Source organism: Ascaphus truei, chromosome 14, assembly GCF_040206685.1.
Source record: "Ascaphus truei isolate aAscTru1 chromosome 14, aAscTru1.hap1, whole genome shotgun sequence".
Taxonomy (NCBI): domain Eukaryota; kingdom Metazoa; phylum Chordata; class Amphibia; order Anura; family Ascaphidae; genus Ascaphus; species Ascaphus truei.
Genome location: NC_134496.1, coordinates 42,623,581 through 42,650,464, shown reverse-complemented (window position 1 = coordinate 42,650,464; position 26,884 = coordinate 42,623,581). Strand labels below are relative to the sequence as shown.

Here is a 26,884-nt window from a genome sequence, read left to right as displayed (position 1 = left end):
CATTGACATCAGCGGGACTCCACCTATAACTGGAGAATGCCGTTATTGTGGTTCACAAACATAGCACTTATGCTGCTATCAAATTACTCACTTGTTTGGCTTGCTTTTATTGGCAGCTACTGCTGGCATAAACAACAGCATTTGTCTCTGGAATCCATATGTTGTATCCAAACCCACTGGAGTTCTGCAAGGCAATATGGCCAGCGTGATCACTGTTCAATTCATTGTCGGACGGAGACAGCTCTTTAGTTTTTCCAAAGACAAGGTAGGTTTTAAAATGTTTTATTTTGTATTAACACGTAAGGCTAGATAATTGTCATCTTGGTTTCCTACTTGTTTCATGGCCCTATAGATGGCTGAATACAGTATGTGAAAAGTCACCACACATACAGTACATAGATTCGATTGATGCAAATCTGTGTACATTTGGTCATGAAGATGAAGGCAAAAGAGAGTCTGATTCTACCAGGTCCAGTGGATATTGGTAATGTGGATGCTCTTGGTATGGGTGTGTGCTGAAATGTATATGTAAGAGAAGCTTATGCTGGGTAAGCTAACTGAGAGCTCCTGTCTGATCAGTAAATGCACGAAGCCCATATGAACAGGACTCAATCTATAGTGATCCTTGTAGGTACAGCTTCATTTTTAATGTCACATAATATAAAAACAGCTAACAACTATATCTAGCTCTACAAGGCCGCAGACAGCTTTTCTGGGACCCAGGACTAGAGTTTCCACCGGGGCCCCCCACCCACGTGTCGGAGGCCTTGCCTTATCTCGGACACTCCCCCCTTCTCACACACCTCCTCGCTCACACACATACTATTGGCCCACTTGACGCAGAAGCTTTAAACTTTACCGAGATACTGGCACCCCTTTTGGAGGTCTGTATCTCAGGAAGCAGGGGGTCCCCGGAGCTGCAATTAATGGGGTTCAGCTCCAGAGACCCCCTGCTACAACCATATGTTAAATAATGAATGAAAAAATGCATGAATTGCTCCTTTAAATCAGTCATATTGTACCTTCAAAAAAATATTTGCATACAAACTGCTTGAAAAAGAAAAGTTTTTAATGTATTAATTTTTCCAATCAAACATGACAATATTTCAGTTGTCCTTTTTACTTTGGAAATCTGTATTTCTTTCCCTCTGTGTAAATGATAAATTCCACGACAGTCAGATAGGTAAATGATGATAAAGGTTTCATATACACACAAAGTGTAGGTGGAAAATTAAGTTTATGAGACAGCTACATGACTCCGCATATGGAAATATTAAAGGTACACTGTTCAGTATATTTAATCATGGCTACTTTTTTGGTTGTTGCCATTTTATTAAAAAACAAAGCACTTTCGTTGCATTTCTAGTTCAATCTTGCAAGCTGTTCCATGCTACCCATTTTGAATGAGTAAAAATACAATATGGGCAATGAATATAATGATCTAAAACACCAGGAAATAAAAACTTTGCAAGAAAAGGTAAAAAAAAAAAAAATCACCATATGTTTGCTCAACATCCCCCTTGAGGAAGTGAGGATGTCAGGTTAAATTATGTTCAAATATATCAGTGTTTTTCAACAGGGGTTCCTAAGAACCCTTGGTTTCCCCGGGCATCGCTAAAGGGTTCCCTGCAATTTTCAGGTCATTTCACAATTGTACAAATACAGAAGAATTTACAGTGTATCTGATCTCAGACACAGTATTAGAGATGGTTGGGGTTCCTCAGAATTTCACATAGGGTTCCTTCACCAAATAAAAGGTTAAAAACCACTGAAATGGATGAAGAAGTAAAGAGTGACACTATGCTCATTTGCATGTCATTGCCCAGAATCCCTGGCTGCAGTGGGAGCACTGTTTGCTAAGCGATAATGGGGAAAGACAGGGGTGCAGACCTGTCTGAGACATGCAAATGCACCACAAGAAGGGTTGTCAGGTGGCTTCTCCAAAAATACTGGACACACTGGTGAAAGGTGAAACTCGCTTGAAACACAGACACACACACATGCACACCCCTCTATCCGCTCCATGCTGGTTTCTCCTCTCCTTGGCCCCACCCCCAAGCTTCTGACACCACCTGATTGGCTATACTACCCAGCAGCAGCCAATCAGGATGGAAGAAGCTGCCCTTCCCCTAGCAACAGCCCTGCTCTGGGAAATCCTGCAGCCCCCGAAGCCAGTCAGGTCACTATGTCCACAGAGGTAATACCAGATGCATTCATGTCCAGTATTACCTCTAATTTTTTACTGGACGTTTAGCATCCAAATACAGGACAGTCCGGTTCAATACTGGACACCTGGCAACCCTAAAGTAGTATTTTTATTTACTTTAGTTAACATTTTGGATGACAACTCGCTTCCTAGTACTGTACTCATCTAGGACCTTCGGTGTCCTGTACATTAGAATGTACATTTGAATTAAAGTAAGCTTATTGCCTCTTCTTGTAGCTGAGCTGTGATCCCTGGCTATGTCCCCAGCATGCCTTCTGCTCTCTCTGCTCTCTGCTCATTTTGTCTCCACTGCCCTATTCAATTTAAAACCTCTGAACTATCTCACTCATGTTTCCTGCCATCCTGTTGTAACTCCCTTTCATTTACTATTTGCCAAGATCCTTCTCTCATCATTTTCAAGACGCAATGCAATATATATACAGTGTTCGATAAATCCATTAAAATAAAGGCCCATGGCGACTGGATTTGACCCCGTGGCGACCTCCACATGGCCAACACCAAGCAGGGTGGGATTGGGGGCAGGACTAGGTGGCGAGTAGATTTTTGGGTGATTTGTCAACCACTGTGTGTGTGTATATATATATATATATATATATATATATATATATATATATATATATATATATATATATATATATATATATATATATATATATATACACACTGTATATATAAAATCACCTTTCTAAGGATAGAGTTTATTAGATTCTTAGATTCTTATCACCATTTTATTACACACACTTGATACATTACATCTACCACACGGTCTATTAATCAAAGCACTTACACATGCTCCTACTATCCATTAATTCAACGATCACATTACCTTTAATGGGGAAAGTGCATACTAAAATATGTCTGTGGTGCAAGATTGCAGCTAAAACTCTGACATATGCCCATTTTGCCTTTTGCCTCTATGGTACATCAATTAAACATCAAAATAATATGATACCCTTTATACTCTGACCAAAGTCAGTGTGTTTGCGGCTTGCGTTGTTGCATGCTACCTATTGAAGAAATATAAACTGATTTATCGTTGTTTTATCCCAGGTATTGAGAATATGGGATATTCACCATCAGCTCTGCATTCAAAGAATAGCTGGAATTTTCCCCAAAACTCTCGAGTTCCATTCTACCCTTTATTTCGATGAACCTCATGGGCGTCTGTTTATATCTTTCAATAATCAGCTGACACTTCTGGAAATGAAAAAGGAGTCTGGCAAAAGAGTTGTAAGCCATGAAAAGCCAGTAACGTGCGTGCTTTATAACTCTGCCTTCAAACAGGTAACTTGAATTTCTGTATTGTTAAGGCAGTTGCTGAAGTATTTAACCCAGCGATGTGTGGCAGCGTCCTCTGACAGCGAAAGGGTTACGATATTTTGTAGAAAGGCTGAATTAAACATAGCAGAGAAAAATGGCGAAACAAAGTGATAGTTCGTATAAGGTTGCCAGGTGGCTTCTCCAAAAATACTGGACACAATGGTGAAAGGTGCGACATGCTTGACATGTGCTCAACACAAACCTCTCACCGCTCCACGCTGTCTCCTCCCCCCCCCCCCTTGGCAGACTTCCGATACCTCCTCCTGATTGGCTGCTGAGCAATGCAGCCAATCAGGATGGAGGAATCTGCCCAGCCCCCTAGTAACAGACCTGCTCAGGGAAATCCCGCAGTCCCTCCCCCTCCCCCACCCCCAAGCTGGTCAGATCACTATGTCTAGAGAGGTAATACCGGATACATACATGTCCAGTATTACCTCTAACTTTTTACTGGACAAAGTGTCCAAAATACAGGACAGTCCACTTCAGTACTGGACACCTGCAACCCTAAGCTTGTAGGTGGTAAGGTGCATTCTGTAACTAAACTATCTTCTTACAATTCCTCATGTATTGCACTTACCAATCATGTTAAAGAGAACCACTGTACTATAATGTAACATTATAGCTCCCTGAGGCGTGCAAATTGTTTCCCTTTAGGAAACCAAAGGGTGTTGGGAGGATTCAAAGTATATGTACTATGTTGCTTGTCCTAGATGTATAATGTTATTACAAACCATGATTGGTGATGTCCTTCCTGTTCACCCCTTTTTTAATTTTCTGTCCCCCACAAATCATTCAACGTTTCAATAAAATGTAAGTTTCAAAGAAAAAAAAAGTGCTTGAAAAATGTCACTGTGATCAAACAGTCCACGCGAAAGTCATTGAGTTTTCTAGTTGTGTCAACAATTTTGCAGTAAATGTAACAAATACAGTAGCTGCTGTGATGTCTAACCTCTTTTTATATTTGGACCTAAACGTGAAAAGCTATTAAACATACAGCAAAATAAAACAAACAACGTGTGCCGCATGGCTAAGTGCTTGAAGTTCATTGCGCGTCGCATATTTAGGACAGTTTAATGTAGTCAGATTCTCTGAGTCAAAGCACAGAAATGTGTCAGACATATAAGACAACAGTTATGATTGAAATGAGATCTCTTGTGTTTTCCTATTTACTTTCCAGGTCATCAGCTCGGATACAGGATCCACGATCACTTTCTGGATGATTGACACTGGGCAGAAAATCAAACAGTTTTCACGCTGTCACGGAAATGCCGAGATTAGCACCATGGCGCTGTCTCCTAGTGAGACCCGGGTCCTAACCGGCAGCACAGATGGAACAGTGAAGGTGAGGAAAGCACACTTAAAACCAGTTCATTCAATGATACTGATTAGTAAAGACATAGAAGGTCTAGATAGAAATATAGAGACACTAATTAGACACATTCTATCAGCAGCTAGATCCCTGATAGCAGCTCACTGGAAACAGGCAAGTCCAGGATCAACCAGGGCAGTGCCAACTAAAATAAACAATATTATGACTACAGCTGGATCCGCATCGGATCGGCCGGTTCCTTTGGTCCGCGGATTTCAGTGGATCAATGTCAGAAAGGGCGTGTCGCACTTTGCTGATTTTTTAATTATTATTACCAATACACTCGGATTCCACACGCCGCGGACGGATCTGTAGAATCCAATCCGCGGATTCAGCAGATTCTTAAGAATCCGCCAACGGATCGCTGAATCCACGAATCGGATTCTACAAATCCGTCCACGAGGTTGTATCCAATGGCGGATTTTGAGGAATCCGCGCGGGTTGAAACCGCCCAAATTTATTTGCGGATTTTACACACCGCCTAATGGATTTTGGGGGTAACATCAGCGAAAATCCTGAAAATGGATTTGGATGGATTCACCATCTCTAATTATGACCATGGAGAAATGAACTAACTTGCTGAACGATAGCTACCTGAGGTTTTAAAGGTCTAGAACCAGGGATTTCTAAAGGATTACATGCTGACTACTCACACACAATGAATGAGGAAAATGGAGACGAAGACGAGAGAAGACACATTGTTGAATCTATGTATTAGTAAATAAGCAACTAAATGAAGGCCTTTACCCCCTTACTATAATACAATGTGGCCACCGTCTTATGATATTCTGATCCTCCCTCGCCCGCTCCCCCTATTGATATTACGCAAAAACTATTTTTAAAAAAGCAGTTAATTCAGTCAATCAAAATATTTCCTTAGGAAGCGGAAATATCTATCATACACATCTAGTCATTTAAAAATAATGCAAAACAATAAATAAAAAATTCATGTGCTTCCCAAACTGGGCATAGTTACACTGGTAGAATATGTCCTTGTAGATGTGTAATCACTTCTTCTGAATATATGTGACCATTACTGCACAAATGCAGCTCTGCCAGATTGGTAATGGAACAGCGCAGTATTTTGTAATTCACTTTCCTTCTCGCGTTGTTATTGTCAAGGTGATGATGTATTTTGTGATACATAGTAGACAACAGCAGTACTCCATCAGGACTGCTTTGGAACAAAAACTCATTATCTAACTTCATTCTTGTCTAAGAATTATTTATGAATGATAGATTAAATAATTTCAAGTAACATATAAAACTCGTATAATATAATATTTATAGTTCTAAAGGTTCCGCAATGCTTCTTGTATACTGGACTGGGATTATATATTGAGACGATGTCCCTCGATTTCTAATATTTCTGTTATTCTTCTAGTTGTTAGGATGCACTAACAGGAGTTTATTTTGTTGAGACAAACAGCAGTAAAACCACCAATTCTGTTTATCTGCAGAATCAATGAGATCAGATGCATTGTAAGGAACCCCAACCCTCTCTAATAGTGCGTCTGAGATCAGATGCATTGTAAGGAACCCCAAACCTCTCTAATAGCGCGTCTGAGATCAGATGCATTGTAAGGAACCCCAACCCTCTCTAATAACGCGTCTGAGATCAGATGCATTGTAAGGAACCCCAACCCTCTCTAATAGCGCGTCTGAGATCTGATGCATTGTAAGGAACACCGACCCTCTCTAACAGCGCGTCTGAGATAAGATGCATTGTAAATTCTTCTGTATTTGGTACAATTTTCAACAGACTTGAAAATTGCAGGGAACTCTTTAGGTATGCCCAAGGGTTCCTAGGAACCCCTGTTAAAAAAACACTGGGTTAGGGTGTTCCATAGGAATTTCTCGATCCAGCACGACTAGAGGAACTACAGTGGTGTCTTTTTTTATGTGCAAAGTGTTGGAAGGTCTGCTAACACTCAACAACTCCACCACATAGTGAGGGTATGTGGGAAAAAACTGGACAATTAAAATAGTTATTAAAAGATAATTGCTAACAGCACTTCCTAAAATCCATGACCTTCAGATTTCCACAAAATTTGTATCTTGATGAATTGAATTAATCAAGATATTGCCTTCCTGTTGGCAGAACATTTAAATGCCTAGTGGGAGTCAAATCATGCTGTTTGGGCAAGTTTATAACTACTGGACATATTTCCTGCGCTCCTCCCTTTGTGAAGTATGCAGCTGGTAAAAGGATTGGCCTTATATTTATGGAATACAAAGAACAATTCCTGCGCTTCTACCAATTTGAATGGCAGGACATTACAAGTCCGATACTGACAGTCCTAGGTTTAAGAGGGCAAACACTTACAATTTACTTGCAGTCAGCAAATTAAGGGCAAAGGTTTTGCAACAATATCAAACCATATATAGTGCTAAGGATTTGTTGAAGACAATCTACTGTTACATAACCATTTGAAACCCTAAATGCTAACCCAGCCCTTGCTTAAAGGCACCTGATCTCAACTATGGTACGTTACAGAAGAATTAAGGTTACATTTTTGTATTTAGTCATGACTGGGACACCAGTTTAATTGAGCTAAAATGATCAAGAAATATGAGGCGGAAAAGTATGGTGACACAATGACATATGTTCAGATGTATGATTTCCCAACCGTAACTCAGAAGGTTTTGTTCAGTTATGATAAGAAAGATGTATACACAAGGTACACGGTTCTGTTCCTTCCTAAAATCCAGATCTCAGTTCTTATTAGAACCGCTCTTATATCTATCGCCCTAAATAGGAAAGAGTAACCCTTGCTGGTTTCAGCAGAAGATCACTAGTAAATGAAACATTGGGGACGATTTAAAGTTGTCTAACAACAGTGAAGTCGTAGGGCGAACTTATTACATGAGCGCAAATGGGAGGATAGCAAAAATAAGAAATCAATTCAGAGTTGACCAAAAAAAGATATACCGTATATCGCATTTTGCACTGATGTTGGTAAAATGATCAGAGATAAAAAATTCCAGAACCTGAGTATACAGTAAGAACTCCGATGTACTGTAACTGTGCGGAAAATGTGAGGTTGGTTGGCAGACATGTTATGTTGCAATGAATCTGTAAGAGATAAGACCAGCATATTGCAGCTTTCTGCATTTGTTCTGCATAACGCCAAATAAATTCTCATGACAGGCTTCATTTTCTTCAGCTTAAAGCTGCAATACGGGTTTCATTTTTTAAATATTTTTTTTTAAATTATAGGATTGAAGCAGGGGGGTCTCCGAAGCTGAACAGTGTTAATTTCAGCTCCGGGGACCCCCTGCTTCCAGAGATACTTACTTCTGCAGGCAGGGAACTTGTGTGCTTAACATAATGGCGGCGTTTAAATGTCAGGCGGACCAATAGGAAGCCATGACGTCATCTGGTGCAGCTTCCTATTGGCCTGCGTGATTAGGACCTTTAAACTTGCTAGAGATACCGGCACCCCCTTTGGGGGTAAGTATTTCAGGAAGCAGGGGGTCTCAGAGCTGATATGAATGAGGTTCAGCGCCGGAGACCCCCTGCTTGAATTCTGTAATAGAAAAATAAATGAAAACAAGGATACCTGGATTGCTTCTTTAATGTGAATGGCATATCTAAAGCAGGAACTTTTGTTGTCTAGAAAACTGATGAGAAAAAAACATCTGTGAATAATGGTCATGTCCGTTCAATAAAAGGTTTTGTAATATGCAAAAAAGCCAGTGTAAATCATATTTTATGGCAAAGGAAAAATCTAATTTTCTTCTAGTTCGAATTATTAAAAAAAAAAAAACTACAGGTGCCTTCGTTTTTCTATTCATAACTCAGTCTTTAAATAATACTTGTCACTTTATAGGTATATATAATCTGATAATATATTTTTGGCTTCAAAGCAATTTTATAGTTTTAAGTGGATCAATAAATAACACATTGGATTTCATTAACAACGCTTGTATTTGTTGCATAAACTAAAAGTATGCTAAAGAATAAGCATGACTTTTTATAAACTGATGAGTCAAAGATATATTGAAAACATATTTTTAATGTCCATATCTTGCAAACTAAAGCAGCTCACAACTTATATAGAATCTCTGCCTTTTACAGTAAAAAAAAAAAAATACTGTATGAAATTGTATTACTATTATTCATTGGGGGTTTTGTTTTTGTTTGTTGCCGCGTGAGGTCATAGCCACGCCCCAAGAAAACCCCAGCCACACCCCCCCCCCCGTCGCAAACTCCTCCATCTTCTCACAGACCGCGGTGAAGGTCCCTACCAGGTGTGCGTGCTACAGTGCACACTGGGACCGCAGCCTAAGATGTCTTATGGAGAGACCCCATTTACTAAATAGATTTACTAATCCTAGTCAAATAATATGAATATATATATTAAAAGAGATGAGCGCAAAAACGCTTCTCATGGCGTAATAAAGTTTTAATTATAAGAAAAACAATTAAAATGCACACTCGCAATGTGATAATTTCACATCGGGTTATTTTGTTTGTTCTTGATGAAAGCGTGTCCTTTAATCCAGTTCTCGGCTCGCTGCTGCCATGGGGGCGGGTAGCGCCCTCCTCAGCATGCTCGTTGCCAGGGAATTCCCTTGTCGGGCCTCGCGATGTGCCGAGCTTATGGCGTCACCGGTTCGTCGACTCGTTCGTCTCACCAATTTGCCACCATCACCCTATGCGTTTCGTGTGTCTCCTTCCACATCTTCAGGGATTTTTGGAATAAGATAGATCGTTACCCTTGAGTTTAAGTACCTGCTTATTACTATGGTGGCACCATGAATATATCACCACTAAATCCTAAATAGTGAATATGACACCTTTACCAGAAAGGTTTACATGTTTATAAAAATCAAGAACGTATATATATATATAAAATATATAAACTATATAAACTTACATGAAATCTTGTTGTATCTTATCGTAGTAGTGACGTAATAGGATTTTTGATCGTTTTCTAGGAGAGATCCCATTCAGAGAACTGAACGAGATCTAAAAGGAATCTGAACAAGATCTAAAACGGATATTCTGTTCGTGTGATCATGTGATCGCTCCCGAGGAGCAAACACATAATCGCAATGTCGCATAAAGGCTGATGCATTCTGGGGATGTGTCTCCTCCGACACTCGTATTTAAGTTCTCACTCACATTTTTTTCATTTTCATCTGTAGCACTTGTATTGATCTTTTACTTGCTTGATTAAAAAGAAAATCTGTATATCATTTTGTACAGTGCTGAGTACATATTCAGTGCTATATTAGAAAAAATAAAACAAATATATGTTATCCAAGAGACTTATTGGCATTGTTACATTTTGTTTCAGATTTGGGATTTCAATGGTCATTGTCACCATAAATTAAATGCTGGAAGAGATCACCCAGCTGAAATCTCTCAGATACTAATTCTAAAAAGAACCATATTGGTTGTGGGATGGGAAAGGTATGTTTTTTTTATTCTTGATAATTAAATGCATTTGTTGAAATTCATACCAGGAATAGTCAACGTATAAGAATTTCAGATCTTTGTTTTGTTATGTTCTTTGTATAGGAACATATATCTGAAGGAAATGTATGAGAAACTTAGTGTAATAAAGGATTATTAGGGAGTTGAACGTTTGTAAAGTTGACCAAAAAGGCCTTGGGCATTAAGGCCCATATGTACTAAGTGGTACTATGCCATTAGCCACCATCCGCCGGGGGCCGGCGCTCTTGGGGCCAACTCGGCAAGTGCCATCACGCATGCGCAGTTGACAAGTGCAGATCACGCATTCACAAAATTTTGCCCGGGGGCCCCAGCATGTTTAGCTACACCACTGTCCATACTTAGCGGTGCAAAGACACATTCTGGCACCAAAATATATCTTACGGTCCCTTCCCTGGACACCAGGTGTCTTCCAGCACTGCAGTGCATTTTTTGGCATGAGTAAATATAGCCTTGGATTGTCTCAGACGAAAGGGACTTGCAAAAGAAGGAGGCCAAAGCCTATAAATTGCAGTTATTGCTAACACAGATAAGGCAATTCATTACAAAAGTATTTAAAAGGAATGTTTTGGCTATGAGTCACTTGCATCCTACTACAGTTCTACAAACCCTTCTTCTACCTATATACTACCAAAAAAAACCCCACTATAATTAGCTCATGTGTCTGCTCCCAATGATTGGATCCAGTTTGGCAATTCATATCCCATTTTCTTCTTCCAAGGATAATTACAGTTTTCCGACTGAACACTTTAACACAGTTCTTAATTCAGCCTTCAGAATGGAAAGGAGGGGTGCAGCACCGCGATGATATCTTGTGCGCAGGGTTTTTACCCCCACAAAGTCTGGTCACAGGTAACCATAAAAAATAAGTACAGTAGCAATCATATAATCATTTCACTTATAGGGTGTTATGATGGTAAGCTCTTCGGGGCAGGGACTCCTTTTCCTATAGTTTTATGTCTGAAGTGCTTCATTATGTGCTATAATATTATGCCACGTGTATTGTAAAGCGCTATGTACCTGGATGGCACTATATAAATAAAGATATACATGCATGTATCAAAGCCTCGCAGGCAAAGCTGGTGCAAAGCAGGCGCTAGATGTATAAAAAAAAGGAAACGCGTTGGCATCAATGGGATTTAGTTCCTATGAATAATCTGGTGCAGTATTAGTCTCGGCCCCCAGTCTTACCCCAGTTTTGCAGCTGGGAGACTTGAATAAATAACCCACTATGTGTTTCACTGAAGGACATGTCTGGGCTCCTTCGGTATTAAGCTCATGAGTTTATTAAAGTACAACAGAGGGCTAAAGATTCCGCTTCTTTTTCCCACCACATCTTTTCCTGAGAAATGACAAAGAATATTTTGTTGTTTTTTTTGGACTGGAGGAGAAAGAACGGAGACATCGTTTTGTAAGATAGACAATCAGATTGGTGACTGAAGTATCAAGTTATATATCTGTAGGTACAGAATCGCAGACGCTAACTAAACACGTGAGAAATGCCTCGGTGGGAAACCGTCTTTATGTCAAGCCGTGAGAAACATGAATCCTAGCTTGCGTTTGCTATCACTTCAATTTGATGCATGGGGTCACTTTTTTATTTACTGTGCCATGCTTATATCGCACCAATTTGTAGCTGTGATTGCTTTTTCAAACCCAGGGAGTTATGATGGGGAAATGGTTGTTTGGAACAACAGCACTGAAAATGCTTCCCGAAAACTTCACCCTGAAGGTGGAAGAGGTGTCAAATCGAAATCAGGTGAGGAAATTATGCAGTGCCTCTGCTGTGTTATGGGGTCCTGGTTGTTGTGTTAATTGTAGACCATACACTGATTACATTTTCTTGTTTATTCTTCTAAGACAGAATCCGACCAGCCAATGACTTAGGGGCTTTATTCTATATCAACCGAAGCTGACGATCGTTTTTTGGGTGAAATTGCCCAACTGACTGAAAATAGTGAATTTCATCCGAAAACAGCAGGTTGACTGCTTCTTCCAATATAGAATGAACCCCTTGAAGAACTAATCCGGGGGGGTGGCCAACTCCTCTCCTCAAGGGCCACCAACAGGTCAGGTTTTCAGGATATCCCTGCTTAAGCACAGGTGGCTCAATCAGAGGTTCAGTTAAAGACTGAGCCTCTGATTGAGCCACCTGTGCTGAAGCAGAGACTGAATGAGCCACCTGTGCTGAAGCAGGGATATCCTGAAAACCTGACCTGTTGATGGCCCTTGACGACAGGAGTTGGCCACCCCTGTAATAATCGCTTGTACTGTAAGTACTAAAAAAGAATTTGCTGGTCAGTCACTGCTGTGGCTGATAATGTTTCACTCTAGAAATGAAGATTATGAATAGTGCAACTGTCCGCTTGTTCACTGTAAAATATCTCCGTTCACCATCCTAGCTGGAGACGTATATTTAAATTCTAATCAAGCAATTGTGGTGTTCATTTCACAACCAGTGTGCTGCATCCCACTTACTGACTTAATTGAACAGCAGAGCTGGGTCAGGTAGAGTACATTGCAGCTTTAATTAGTATAACAGCACTTCAGTATTAATTATGATGATGCAATAACGATTTGCATATTGCCTGCTTATGCATCTATATGTTTCTACAATTAATTTTGTATAATTAGCTACCTCTTTGGCACTGAAGACAATTGATAGGAACCTTATTCTCTAATATGCGTTGTGTAATGCAGAGCTTCAAGCCGTTACAATACTTTACTACCTTATTAAGATATTAACTTCTTACCCAAAGCAAAACATTTTACTTTTTTAGTACTTGACCCATTAGCCGAGCACTGAACACGTCATCATATATTCTGCTTGTGATGTATTTCTTGTTTCATGCAATTGAGTTAGCACTGCATTTCAATAGAATTTTACTTGCCTACTAAAATAGATGCTTTCTTTTCATTAATGGCTATTTCTGCAGATATAATATTTAGAAATTGGATGGCCAGCAAATCCCTTTGCTGCAAGCGCCCACTATCTTCCCTTGACATCACTGCTTGCACTGAACATGTGTATGCTTTTTGTGGTCTGTTAAAAAGGGAAGGGTACAAATTTGGAAGAATTGATGCAATGTGGAATTTTGTAACGCTGCATTTAAAGAGTCAGTCCGCGCCTCAAATCGTTTTGTTTTGTTTTTGTATATGCCGCCTTTGATTACCTTTATTGAAAACTAATGACCTAAGCTGCTGACCAATTAGTTCTCCTGTGATTGATCAGCAAAGATCCTGCTTCCCAGAGTTGGCTGCCTTTCCATTTCAATCAATCTTTCAGTCAGTGTAACTCAGCAGCTACAATGTATTCTTATATTACTAATGGTAACATTGTCTATTGTTACAGTTTGCAGCACAAACTGCTGGGAATATTGGCAACAAATTATCACAAGCAGGAAAGTGTTACAAATATCTTGCTATAGAAATCAAATGCTCAGTATGTTAAAACTCATTAAAAATGGCATTAATAGTTGACTAAGAAAAAATGCAGTAAGAACAATCAAATACTACAAAACTGATGTATTAAAAAAAAACATTTAGCAAAACCCCGTATGATATTGCAGGCATTGCTGCATTAACCAAACGATTGTGAGCCAAATAATACTGATATTTCTGTATCCAGAGAAGATTTATAAAAAGCGTGTTTGTTACAGATTCTCAATTGCAGAGTGCTAGAAATAGAAGCATGTCTTGCTTCTCTTCTGAAAGACAAACACGCTCATTGAATTGCATCTATAATCCAGACTGTGACAGCAATAATAGTGTAACCAGACTGTTCTTCCTTGAGGCAAGAAAAAATATCTCGTCAACAGGTAAAAGCTTTTAAGAAAGTGTTTTTACGATGTTCATCTATTGATGCAGAATTTATATTGATTGAGTACCTGGAACCCATCTTATATTAAATGTATTATGTTTTCTTTACATTAATGTTGTCTATTTATTAGAACAGGGGTGGCCAACTCCAGTCCTCAGGGGTTACCAAAAACGAAGAAACTCCGACGCACGACCAGAATGAAGGAGGAGGAGGATGACTTGAGTATAAAAATGCTTTAATGGATCCTTGGCAAACAGACCGGCATGTTTCGCGCTCGGTGCGCTTTCTCGAGGTCCCTTCTGAGCTGGCCTCTGTCGGGACTTTTAAATACCCTGCTTTCCCGACAATTATTAATTAATGGTGGAACCATTTCTATGCTTTTACACATCAATTTCTTGAGATTACCCTGGGGACATAGAGACACATATTTGGATACCGAATGGTTTAAATCACCCTTTATAATGAGCCTGACTTGTTCTTGTATTCCCTGTTTGAGATGTCTAATCGTCCTACCCGCGTATTGCTTCCCACAGCCACAGGTCAGGAGGTACACCACAAACTTGGTATCGCAATTAATGAATGATCTAATAAGAAAACTTCTGCCTGTGACTGTGGAAGGAAAACATGGGGAGGCTTGCATATTAATACCAATATTGCAATGACCACAAAGAAAAAAACCATTTGGTTTATCAGTACAAATGTTAGTTGTGTCTGATGCAAAGAGGCTTGATGAAAGACTGTTCGCCAGGGTCTGACCCCGTTTTAACATACATTTTGGACCTGGTCTACTATATCACTTATAGATGGATCTAGTTGAAGTATCCCCCAATGTTTTTGGACAATTTTCTTAATAACTTGTGCACGAAACTATGTGACAAACAAGGGGGAATCACTTCTTGTATCAATTCTTTTATTTCTAATCAAAGTGAACGCTCTCTCACTACATTTCACCTCCTCGGTTGTTTTATCTAAATCAGAAGAATTATACCCTTTATTAACAAATTTTGGTTTCAAACAGTCCTCTGTAGAGCAGTTCCTCTTAATTCGGAGGAGCTGACCCTTGGAGATTCCTTTTATCAAAGTTTTTGGATGGCAGCTGTCCGCACGCAAAAAAGTGTTACTTGTATTAATCTTGATAAGAATATCCGTTTGAATTTTTAAATTTAAATCAACATAAAGAATTAGATCGAGATAATTTATATGTTGATAATTCTGATTATACATGAATTTGAAATTGAAAGTGTTAGTGTTTAATAAATCAATAAATGAAATGAGTGAAGTAATATCCCCATTCCACACCAAAATCAAATCATCTATAAAGCGACGATAAAAAATAATGTTGTGCCTATCCCTAATCCCGGCGTTTGGGGATTTCTATCCCCTAACGTGTAGTACTGTACCCACCAACCCATAAAAAGATTGGCGAATGATGGCGTAAAACTAGTGCCCATTGCGGTTCCACGTGTTTGGAAATGGAAAACCCCATCAAAAAGAAAATAAGTATGTGATAAAGGAAAGTGAATGGAATCCAAAATGAAAGTGCTCTGAAAAAGTCATAAATTAGATCTATCCAAAAAATAGCGGACAGCTACCATCCCTTGAGTTTTATCAATTATATTATAGTGTGCTGTCACGTCCAGCGTGACCCATACATAATGTTTTTTCCACTCCATACTCTGTATTTTATTAATGAGGTCCCCACTATCCAAAAATAAAGGACAGTAATTCTTGCACCAGGGGTTGGAGGTAGTGATCAATGTAGCATGAGAGACCATCTCCCAAAGATCCAATACTTGTGACAGTATTCCCTGGAGGAGAGACCAATGTCTTGTGGGTCTTTGGGAGATGGTGGAAGATAAGGATAACGGGGTATTGTTTAAACAAAAAATCACACTCATCACTTGATACCCCCAACAATGTACCCTGCTCAAGCAGGTTTTGAAGGTCCCTTGAAAAGAGAGGAGTGGGGTCAGACCGTAGCACAGCATAGGAGGAAGCATCAGAAAGCTGGCATAAAGCCTCCCTATGGTAATCCCTCCTATGCTGCACCACTATTGCCCCACCCTTATCTGCACTATTTATGATTAAATCTTCATTAGCACGTTAAAGCTGTTTTTTTCGGTAGATGTAAGATTACAGTGCGTATAACTCTGCCGAAGAGGGCAAATGTCAAAATGATATTCTCCTGCCAACAGAAGAACATCTCTCTCCACAAGTTTCTCAAAGGTCGAGATATAATGACCTTTGGAAAATGTTATATAACAAATTGATTCGTTTTGGAGACCAGAGCCCTTAGTAATATTAGTTTATTAGCACTTTGTGAGTCCTGCATTCCACTACGGTCCAAAGTTCAAACATCTTGTCTATGAATTCTGACTTATGACTTATGGTTAACATATGTTCTTTACTATACAAATGTGTCCATAAAAGGAAAAGTTGTGCCAAAGCTTGTAAATAAGCTTAAAATAAAATACATTTAAATAGGTGTAAATATATTCAAAACATGTTTGTGATATTTTAAGATTTGATTGATTAAGTTGCACTTATTACTTATATGTATAATTCTCACTATATTAGCATTATATTGTGGTATTTACAGATTGATTCAATGAATCCTATTATTCTCTAGTGATATATTAATCTATAATAGAGTTAATTAATATTTGATGATTATTCTGTATATTTTTTTTCTTTAGGTTGTCATTGTCAATCTTTATACATAGTTATGTTGTATGGTTTGTTTTACAATAATGTGGTTTCGTGTGTTGAGAGGCAATTATTCAACAGAAGCTATGCCTTTTGTTGATATTTTGTTTTTATTTGTCTAGGGACAGTGTGTTGCCCCTTTCTCGCTACTTTATTTCAATATCAAGGTAGAAGGAATTATGTGGAAGGATTTGGCAACTCCTGTTTCCTTGTTTAAATGTATTTGGCTAATAAAGTTGTTTTAGATTTTTTTTAATGTGTTACATACCTCGCGTGATGACGCAGAGACCGGGTTTTTTTGCCGGGAAAGCAGGGTATTTAAAAGTCCCGATGGAGGTCAGCTCAGAAGAGACCTCGAGAAAGCGCACCGAGCACGAAACATGCCGGTCTGTTTGCCAAGGATCCATTAAAGCTTTTTTGTACTCAAGTCATCCTCCTCCTCCTTCATTCTGGTCGTGCGTCGGAGTTTCTTCGTTTTTTTTGCTCTATTCACTTCCGCAGACGGCACGCCGGAGGACAATGGTCAGAACCGGAGTTCAAGAAATTATAAGGTACATCTGACTTTGTGCGGCCATTGTCACTTACCTTATTGGAGAAGACATGTGGATGTCTAGGGGAGTGTTTACCAGGTGTTATAAGGATTTAAGAATATTCTGCTCCATTTATTTTCCTGGATGCTGCACGCTGATTGTGAGTCAGGCCATGTCGGCGTTGTCTTATTTTCTATTACTGGATACTCCCACACCTTTACTCCACATACATATTTCTGATCCTATCCACATATTCTATAAGAAAAGTTCTCTCAATTTTTAAGGAGACCTCTAAAGTCTCTTGTTGCTGGAATATTTTTGAGCCCTAGTTTCCACTGAACTTTCAATCTCAAGGGTTACGAACAGGTCAGGTTTTCAGGCTATCCCTGCTTCAGCACAAGTGGCCCAATCAGTGGCCCTGTCTTTGATTGAGCCACCTGTGCTGAAGCAGGGAGATCCTGAAAACCTGAGCTGTTGGTGGGGACTGGAGTTGGCCACCCCTGTACTCAGTGTCACCGACAGGGGGAGACAGCCGGTGTTGGCGTCCTGGGCTCGGTGAGTCAGTGGTCTGGGCCTCCTGCTGTTCACGTGTCACTGTCGGCGGCTGTGGGTAGTGGTGCTGCAGATCCCCCCATGTGTCTTCCCTCCCTCAAAACCACCTGGGCCCTAGCCATCCTTGATCCTCAGCCCCGCCCCCCCAGGCCCTACCGGTATCCTCTGCCCCCTCCCTCTACCGGAATCCTCTGTCACCTCCCTCTACCGGAATCCTCTGCCCCCTCCCTCTACCGGAATCCTCTGCCCCCTCCCTCTACCGGAATCCTCTGCCACCCCCAGGCCCTACCGGGATCCTCTGCCCCCTCCCTCTACCGGAATCCTCTGCCACCCCCAGGCCCTACCGGGATCCTCTGCCCCCTCCCTCTACCGGAATCCTCTGCCGCCCCCAGGCCCTACCGGAATCCTCTGCCCCCCCCCAGGCCCTACCGGTATCCTCTGCCCCCTCCCTCTATCGGAATCCTCTGCCCCCTCCCTCTACCGGAATCCTCTGCCCCCTCCCTCTACCGGAATCCTCTGCCCCCTCCCTCTACTGGAATCCTCTGCCCCCCCCCCAGGCCCTACCGGCATCCTCTGCCCCCCCCCCAGGCCCTACCGGCATCCTCTGCCCCCCCCCCAGGCCCTACCGGCATCCTCTGCCCCCTCCCTCTACCGGACTCCTCTGCCTCTCTACCTGACTCCTCTGCCCCCCACACCCAAGCCCTACCGGCATCCTCTGCCCTGCCCCCCCCCCTACCTTCCACCTTCCCGGCACTGAGTCTGTCCCCCGTTGCCCGTCTGCAGCAGGCTCCTCTGCCGCCTCCCGGTAGTGGTGTTGCAGGCCCCCCACGTGTCTTCGGTAAGTCTGTTTTTTTAAATATGTATTGGGGTGGCGGGGGTCTTTTTAAAATATATTGGGGCGGCGGGTGTCTTTTTAAAATGTATTGGGGCGGCGGGGGTCTTTTTTAAATGTATTGGGGCGGCGGGGTTATATCTATTTAGGTGGGTGGGTTTTTTTGGTATGTATTTTGTGGGGACGATTGAGTGAGAATAAGGTAATTGACAGAAGATAGGGGCGAGTGAGAGACGGTGGTAGGGAGTGAGTGAAGAAAAGTGTGAGTAAGAGTGAGACACAGGGGAGAGAAATACATGCGAGGCGGGAGGTGGGAGGGGGGAGAGTGAGTGAGATAGAGGGGAGAGAAATACATGGGTAGAGGGTGGGAAATAGAGGGGGCCCATGAGGTGTGAAATTGGGGGGGGGGGACCACTGGGGGGGAAACCCAGGACGCACCTCTAGTCCTGGGCCCCGGGAAATCTGTCTGCGGCCCTGCCTGTACCATAAGATATTTGTAAACGAAGCTTTGTGATGTGCTTTATACGCTTTGGTCCTTTACATGTTATTCCTGTGAAACATATAGTAACACAGTCTCACAAAAGGGCTACAAATGAACCGGTCATTCACTCAGTTTGTGGATATTTTGGGAAGAGAGTAGTGCAGAGGGAGATTTCATGAGGGAGGCAATGATGAGTTGTGTGTGTGCACTTAGGGTTGGTGTTTTTAACACTATCAAGCTTATCACTGCAATCCCAATGCCAGAGTTTAGAAGAGCGTTCCAAACCTCTGATTGTGTCTTGTTACTTATTTATCACCACAAATGTTAACTGCACTTTAAAATTCTTCATGGAATAAGTCACCGATTGGCCTTTATTCAATAAGCTATCAAGCTGCTGCTTCTTGCCAAAGAAGATTTTAGTCTGATTCAAGTAAACAGGACAAACATTTTCCTGTCAAGGAGAATCAGCTGCAGAGCATGTTAAATAGCGGCCTATGCCGGGCACTGCTATGGAGCAAGAGACCTTCCGTTTCTTTGATATATCTTGTGCAAAGGCTGACTGCTACTGCCTCCCAAAAAATGTCCCGCCGACCCCAAACTCCACCCTTGCCCAAGCAATGTCTGTGCCTCCCGGCCCAAGCATTGTCTGTCCTTGCTGGACCAAGCAACGTCCCGCCTGCCCCTTCGGTCCAAGCAACGTCCTGCCCACCATCCCCGGCCCAAGCAACGTCTGTCCCTGCTGGCCCAAGCAATGTCCCGCCTGCCCTCCCTGGCCCAAGCAATGTCCCGCCTGCCCTCCCTGGCCCAAGCAACGTACCGCCTGCCCTCCCTGGCCCAAGCAACGTCCCACCCGCCCTCCCTGGCCCAAGCAACGTCCCGCCCGCCCTCCCTGGCCCAAGCAACGTCCCGCCCGCCCTCCCTGGCCCAAGCAACGTCCCGCCCGCTTTCCCTGGCCCAAGCAACGTCCTGCCCACCATCCCCGGCCCAGGCAACGCCTGTCTCTGCTGGAACAAGTAACGTCCCGCCCGCCCCTCCGGTCAAAGCAACGCCCACCCTCCCCGGCCCAAGCAACGTCCCGCTCGCCCCTTCCTCCAGTCCAAGCAACGCCCGCCCTCCCCGGCCCAAGCAACGTCCCGCCCGCCCTCCCTGGCCCAAGCAACGTCCCGCTCACCCCTTCCTCCAGTCCAAGCAACGCCCGCCCTCCCTGGCCCAAGCAACGTCCCGCCCGCCCTCCCTGGCCCAAGCAACGTCCCGCCCGCCCTCCCTGGCCCAAGCAACGTCCCGCCCGCCCGCCCTCCCTGGCCCAAGCAACGTCCCGCCCGCCCTCCCTGGCCCAAGCAACGTCCCGCCCGCCCGCCCTCCCTGGCCCAAGCAACGTCCCGCCCGCCCTCCCTGGCCCAAGCAACGTCCCGCCCGCCCTCCCTGGCCCAAGCAACGTCCCGCCCGCCCTCCCTGGCCCAAGCAACGTCCCGCCCGCCCTCCCTGGCCCAAGCAACGTCCCGCCCGCCCTCCCTGGCCCAAGCAACGTCCCGCCCGCCCTCCCTGGCCCAAGCGACGTCCCGCCCGCCCTCCCTGGCCCAAGCGACGTCCCGCCCGCCCTCCCTGGCCCAAGCAACGTCCCGCCCGCCCTCCCTGGCCCAAGCAACGTCCCGCCCGCCCTCCCTGGCCCAAGCAACGTCCCGCCCGCCCTCCCTGGCCCAAGCAAAGTCCCGCCCGCCCTCCCTGGCCCAAGCAACGTCCCGCCCGCCCTCCCTGGCCCAAGCAACATCCCGCCCATCCTCCCTGGCCCAAGCAACGTCCTGCCCACCATCCCCGGCCCAAGCAACGTCCTGCCCGCCCTCCCTGGCCCAAGCAACATCCCGCCCATCCTCCCTGGCCCAAGCAACGTCCTGCCCACCATCCCCGGCCCAAGCAACGTCTGTCTCTGCTGGAACAAGTAACGTCCCGCCCGCCCCTCCGGTCAAAGCAACGCCCACCCTCCCCGGCCAAGCAACGTCCCGCTCGCCCCTTCCTCCGGTCCAAGCAACGCCCGCCCTCCCCAGCCCAAGCAACGTCCCGCCCGCCCTAATATGTGCATCAATACAATCCACACAACGGTAAGTAATTAGCTAAGTTGCCCATTGATCCGTTCTCCTGTGATCGATCGTCGAAGTTCGGCTCAGGGGTTCACTAAATGGCTGTCATTGCAGCAGAAGAAAACCAAAGATGCAAAGTTCTGTGGGGAAGACCATGTGACCAGGCAGTCACTAGATACAATTGGTGCAGTGCTAGAGAGAGGGCAGGGCTCAAAAAGGGGCGTGCCAGAGCCTGTTTCGGAAGTGGAAGGGGATGTGACTTTGTAAATGGTTGCTATAGAAATAAAAAATGCTTGTTACACTATAATACATGAAAAAATGGTATAAGTATTTTCTCATAGTATAGAACTGATTTATTTAAAAAAACAACACATGTAGGATATTGCTTGGTCTGCAGCTTTAAGTTTCTTAATTGCCAAAACACAATATCAAAATGACACACATGATTATATTTAACACTCAGTTGCTGGCCGGGCTACATGTTGGAACCCAGTCATTGCCAACTCATTCACACTCATAATCAAGGCTGAACGATAAAAAAAAGGTGTTTGCCAATTATTTTCAAACACAGGAGACGTCTCTCGCTCTTAGTTCATTAGCTTTGAAACAGTTCTCTTTGAAGTATAGTGTATTAATTGCACTGATATCTGTCAAAGGCACTTTTGAGATCTCGTCCCTTTATACATTTTAAATAATGAACCCCTTTCCTCGCATGCTGCAACCACAAGGTCTTCAAATAGAGAACATGACTGCGTACTGTGACCTCTAACACATCGTTTGATTTTGCACTTGTACAGACCCTGCTGAGCTGCATCTTGGACTTTAGATGTGTATGCAACTTGAGTTCCCAAAACACCGGATTGCCACTTGATTATCTTGTTGTTACTGTGTTGAGCCCCCAAGTAGTACACAGCAAAACATTGCGCATTGTATTCTGAAAATAGTTTTTTCTTGCATAACACTGACAGTGTGTGTATTGCTGTGCATATCATTGTTACAGGCTCGGGTTCCTGCCCGGTAGAGCTTACAATCTATTTTTTGGTGCTTGAGGCACAGGGAGAATGACACCGGTAATTGAACCAGGCTCCCCCTACTCACTGAACCTCTCCTTCAGCCCATTTATATGAATTCATTTATTGAATACGTAAAACCAACAGTGTTACTTACTTTTAATTATTCAGGTATTAAAGCTGCAGACCAGGCAATATCCTACATGTGTGTTTAAAAAAAAAAAAATTAGTTCTTGCAGCATTTATTTTTAAACATCTCATTGTTTATGTATTATAATGTAACAAGCATTTTTGTTTCTATAGCAACCGTTTACAAAGTCACATCCCCCTCTTCTAAAACAGGCTCTGACACACCCCTTTGAGCCCCGCCCTCTCTCTAGCAGTGCATCAATTGAATCTAGTGACTGCCTGGTCACATGATCTTCCCCACAAAACTTTGCATCTTTGGTCCTCTTCTGCTGCACTGACAGGGATTTAGTGAACCCCTGAGCCGAATCTTCACCGATCGATCGGCAACTTAGCTAATTACTTATCATTGTGTGGATTGTATTGATGCACATATTAAAGGGAAAAAAATAAAAAAAAATTAAAATGGCAGCTTGGACTGCTGCTTTAAAGTAAGTATTACCAGAAACTTTAATTAGATATTGTTTGCAAAAAAAGTGAAATTAAAACTGGAATAAACAAAGCTTTTTGTCTTCATTCGTCAATTTGATTACCAACAGGCTTTATATATACAGTAGGGCCTTAAAATGGAAAGTAGACAAAAGTGTGAAAGGAATTATTGCAGGTTTCAACCTCAAGTTTTTGGTACCATGATATATTGGTTACTGAGGACATTCATGTTTAAGATACCAGAAGGAAACGCCAATTTCTTTATGCGAGAGATCTGCGCAGCGGCGGATTGCAAAAACCCACGGCCCTTACATGTGGCGGCTGCCTCCTTCTTGCCGCCCTCCTTCTCCTTCCGACTCTCAGCGTCAAGTGACGCCACGGACGTCACCAAAGGGACGTCTCACGGCATCGCGTTATCGCGTTGCCATGGTAATGTGACGGCACAATGTAATTTGATGCCGCAATGTCACGTTGCCATAGCAACGGGACACCGTGTGACGTCACGTTGGGGACGTCCGCGGCGTCACCTGACGCTGAAAATCAAAAGGAGAAGGAGGGCGGCAGCAAGGAGTCGGCCGGCATATGTAAGTGCCTTCCCTTCAGACCCGATATAGCGGCAAATGTGTATGGGGGCGGACATATTTGCTGCACCCAAATTTCACTGACCTAACGGGAAATCCGACACTGGATTTGCCGCTTAATGGAATTATATCCCTATACCTTTAAGATGTGTGTCACTGTATATTTGCTACCATTATCACAATACTGTAATATATGCTGTTGGAAATATTTTCGCATGCTAGTTTTTTTTTTTTTTACTGATTTCATCAACTTTTCTATTGCAGGTGGAGCAAGCCTGGTGTCTTGTGGAGGATCTGGTTATGTCAGATTTTGGAATATATTTAGAAGCCATTTAATGGCAGAATTTGTAGCTCACGAAGGAGCAGGCTCCATCATTATGACTGTAGATAAAACAAATCAGTACATCATTACAGGAGATCTAGATGGATGGCTCAAAGTGTGGGATATACAGGTAATGGAAACACTGTTCCCATTCCACTAAAGACTGTAGCAGTAATTGGCATTTTGGTGTATGTATGTATGTATGTATGTATGGCCATCCAGGTACATAGCGCTTCACAGCAGTAATATGTACAGGTGACATAATATAACACATGATGGGAATCAGCGCTTCAGACATGACAGTAACAATATGAAAAGGAGTCCCTGCCCCGAAAAGCTAACAATCTAAGTGGTAATTAGGGAAAACTTACACAGTAGGCGGGTATTATGGAAAGTGCATCTGCAAGGGGCCACGGTCAGGGCATCCGAGATGTGTAGTATCTCCCCATATCGTTAAAGAGGTGGATTTTTAGTTAGGTCTTAAAGGTGGATAGAGAGGGTGCCAGTCGGATATTGATGGGAAGGGTATGCCGGAGGTGTGGGGCAGTCAGTGAGAAAGGTTTTAAGTGGGAGAGGGCTTTAGATACAAATGGGTTAGACAGAAGACATCCTTGAGCAGCACGCAAGAGTCGGGCAAGTATATAGCGAGAAATTAGGGCGGAGATGTAAGGAGGGGCAGAAGAGTGCAGAGCAAAGCATTTTTGGGCTATACGATCAGGTAAATATTGCAAGTATGCTAATTTGTGGATATATCCATTATAATATGTAAAATGACAGATGCAAATAAATGCAATATACTTTCTAGAGACGTGCAAAGCGTTCTCCCCAGTTGGTGAAACGTGAGAAATTGGCCCTTCTTGAGAATAAGTCAAAGTTCAGTCACAGCATGGTCAACATTAGCCAAGCATTTCAATGAATGATGCTACCTCCCTTCCAGAGCTTGAGAAAGGGCTTTTGGTAGAGATAAGACAGCACGAGTCCTGTTTCAGGCTCTGGATGGGAGTTGGCATCATTAAACTAAATTAAAATGTTTAGCAAATAACTTGCGAAATGTACAGTAACAGCTGCGATTCAGGTGAAACAGAGAATTGACGGTGGAAATGGGTGATTTTTCTGAGAAACCTTTGGCCCCTTGTAGGTGAGGTAGTGACAGGAGACTTGCATGTGGAAAAGTAAACTTAGGAAAAGAAGGATCCAACGGTTTTGATTACAATGCTAATTTATTGGTGCCACACAACGTTTCGACCTAAATAGGTCTTTCTCAAGTGACTAGGCATGCCATATTTAGGTCTAAACATTGGGTGGCACAAATAAATTAGCATTATAATCAGAACCGTAGAGCGTTGGATCCTTCTTTTCCTGAGTATTGCCCTGGAATTACTCTGACAGGTACTCCTTGAACCATCAGCACCGGTAGACTGTATGTATATATTTTTTCATTCACCTTTACGTAGGGTGACCAGATAACCAGGACAGTCTCTTTTTTTGGACTTTGTCTCGAGTACCGACTTTAAAAAAAAAATCCTTTTTTTTTTTGTGCCGCTTGTCAGCCACGCATGCGCACGAGCGACTGGCAAGCGCCCATTGCGCATGCGTAGCCAGCCAGCACCCATTTCACATGTGCAATGGGTGCTTGCTGTTTGCGCATGCGTGAAATATGTCTTAGTTTGTCCCTGGGAAAATCTGCTCACCTTACCCATAAGGCGAAGTTATGCCACTGCTCTCCCACATAGGCTCGTTAAGCCTCCTGCCTCCTCCGGGCAGGGATTAACTCCTTGTTGGGCAAAACCCAACAGTCCTAAAAAATCCGTTAAAGCATTTTGGGAAGTTCCTCTGGATAATCCTAGCAGCATTTTTTTTTTTTTTTTTTAATTTTTATTGGGTTTGTCAGAGGGTAGGGTACAGCATATCATGTCACAACAAGCTGGTACAGAAGTCATTGGGTATTTTTTTTAACAAATTGACAATGAAAGAGCTTCCGCACAACCTGTTAGGATCCAAGAGTATCAAGCCCGCCCCTCAGTCCGGAGGGTAGGTGTCTATGGATGTGCACCCTTCCCTCTTTTTCAAGTGGAGTGAGGATAGTTAAAAGGAAGAGAGGAAGAAAGAGGGGAGCGAGAGAAGGGGAGGAGGGATCATAGCAGCATTTTTTTAACTTAAAATACAGATATTGAAGGCGCTGTGATTTTAAGCAGCAATCTGTGCTGTTTCTATTTGGTACGACCGCTCTCTTGTTTCAAGCTGGCAATTGCTTCACTGCAGTAGGTTAAATCAGGGGTGCTTAACTCCAGTCCTAGTCAAACCCCTTTCAACAGGTCAGGTTTTCAGGATATCCTTGTTTCAGCACAGGTGGCTCAATCGAAGACTGAGCCTCTGATTGAGCCACCTGCGTTGAAGCTGAGATATCCTGAAAGCCTGACCTGTTGGGAAAGGGGGGGCTTGAGGACTGGAGTTGAGCACCCCTGGGTTAAGTTGTTCAGCGTTCTCTATTTTAGATTTCAAAGCACAGTTTTAAAATCGACTTTCATGGGCAGATTGACTTGCTGTAATCTTTGAAGCCTATTGTACTAATGTCTTTTGAAATCCTCTGTAAACTTCTTTGGGGTGGGAAGGCTTATGAAAACTCTCACTACACAGACTCATGTGTTTCTTAACCTTGGCTACCCTTCAGTGCCTGAGAAGCAGCCCGGCTCTGCAGATGTAATACAAATGAGTGCTGAAAAAGCTCCTGCTCTTGGCTCATAAAAAAAAAAGAAGGAAGTTGTAAACATCTCACCGTATAATTGGGCTCCTTACACACACATGTAATCGTCCCTTTAAAGCAACAGTTTTGTGCTTGCAGTTTATTGGTTTATTTTTGTTGTATTTTACAGTTATGTCTCTGATAACCAATTAACTGTGTTCTTCAACTGTGACATGTGACACTCTTAGGGGGAGAATTACTCCCCTTCGGGACAGGTTAATGTTGCACGTTTCCTGC

At 42.9% G+C, this 26,884-nt stretch overlaps 1 protein-coding gene across 2 annotated transcripts in view; it reads left to right on the top strand.

Annotated features, from left to right (window-relative positions):
• WDR49 (WD repeat domain 49) overlaps positions 1 to 26,884 on the top strand; it is a 51,203-nt gene that overhangs the window by 13,116 nt on the left and 11,203 nt on the right. For both annotated transcript variants that reach the window (XM_075570622.1, XM_075570621.1), the window contains exons 7-14: positions 117 to 265; positions 3,278 to 3,511; positions 4,725 to 4,889; positions 10,223 to 10,338; positions 11,102 to 11,232; positions 12,041 to 12,139; positions 14,040 to 14,198; positions 23,847 to 24,034. In XM_075570622.1, coding sequence (XP_075426737.1) covers positions 117 to 265; positions 3,278 to 3,511; positions 4,725 to 4,889; positions 10,223 to 10,338; positions 11,102 to 11,232; positions 12,041 to 12,139; positions 14,040 to 14,198; positions 23,847 to 24,034 — 1,241 coding nt within the window. The remainder of the gene's footprint in view (positions 1 to 116; positions 266 to 3,277; positions 3,512 to 4,724; positions 4,890 to 10,222; positions 10,339 to 11,101; positions 11,233 to 12,040; positions 12,140 to 14,039; positions 14,199 to 23,846; positions 24,035 to 26,884) is intronic.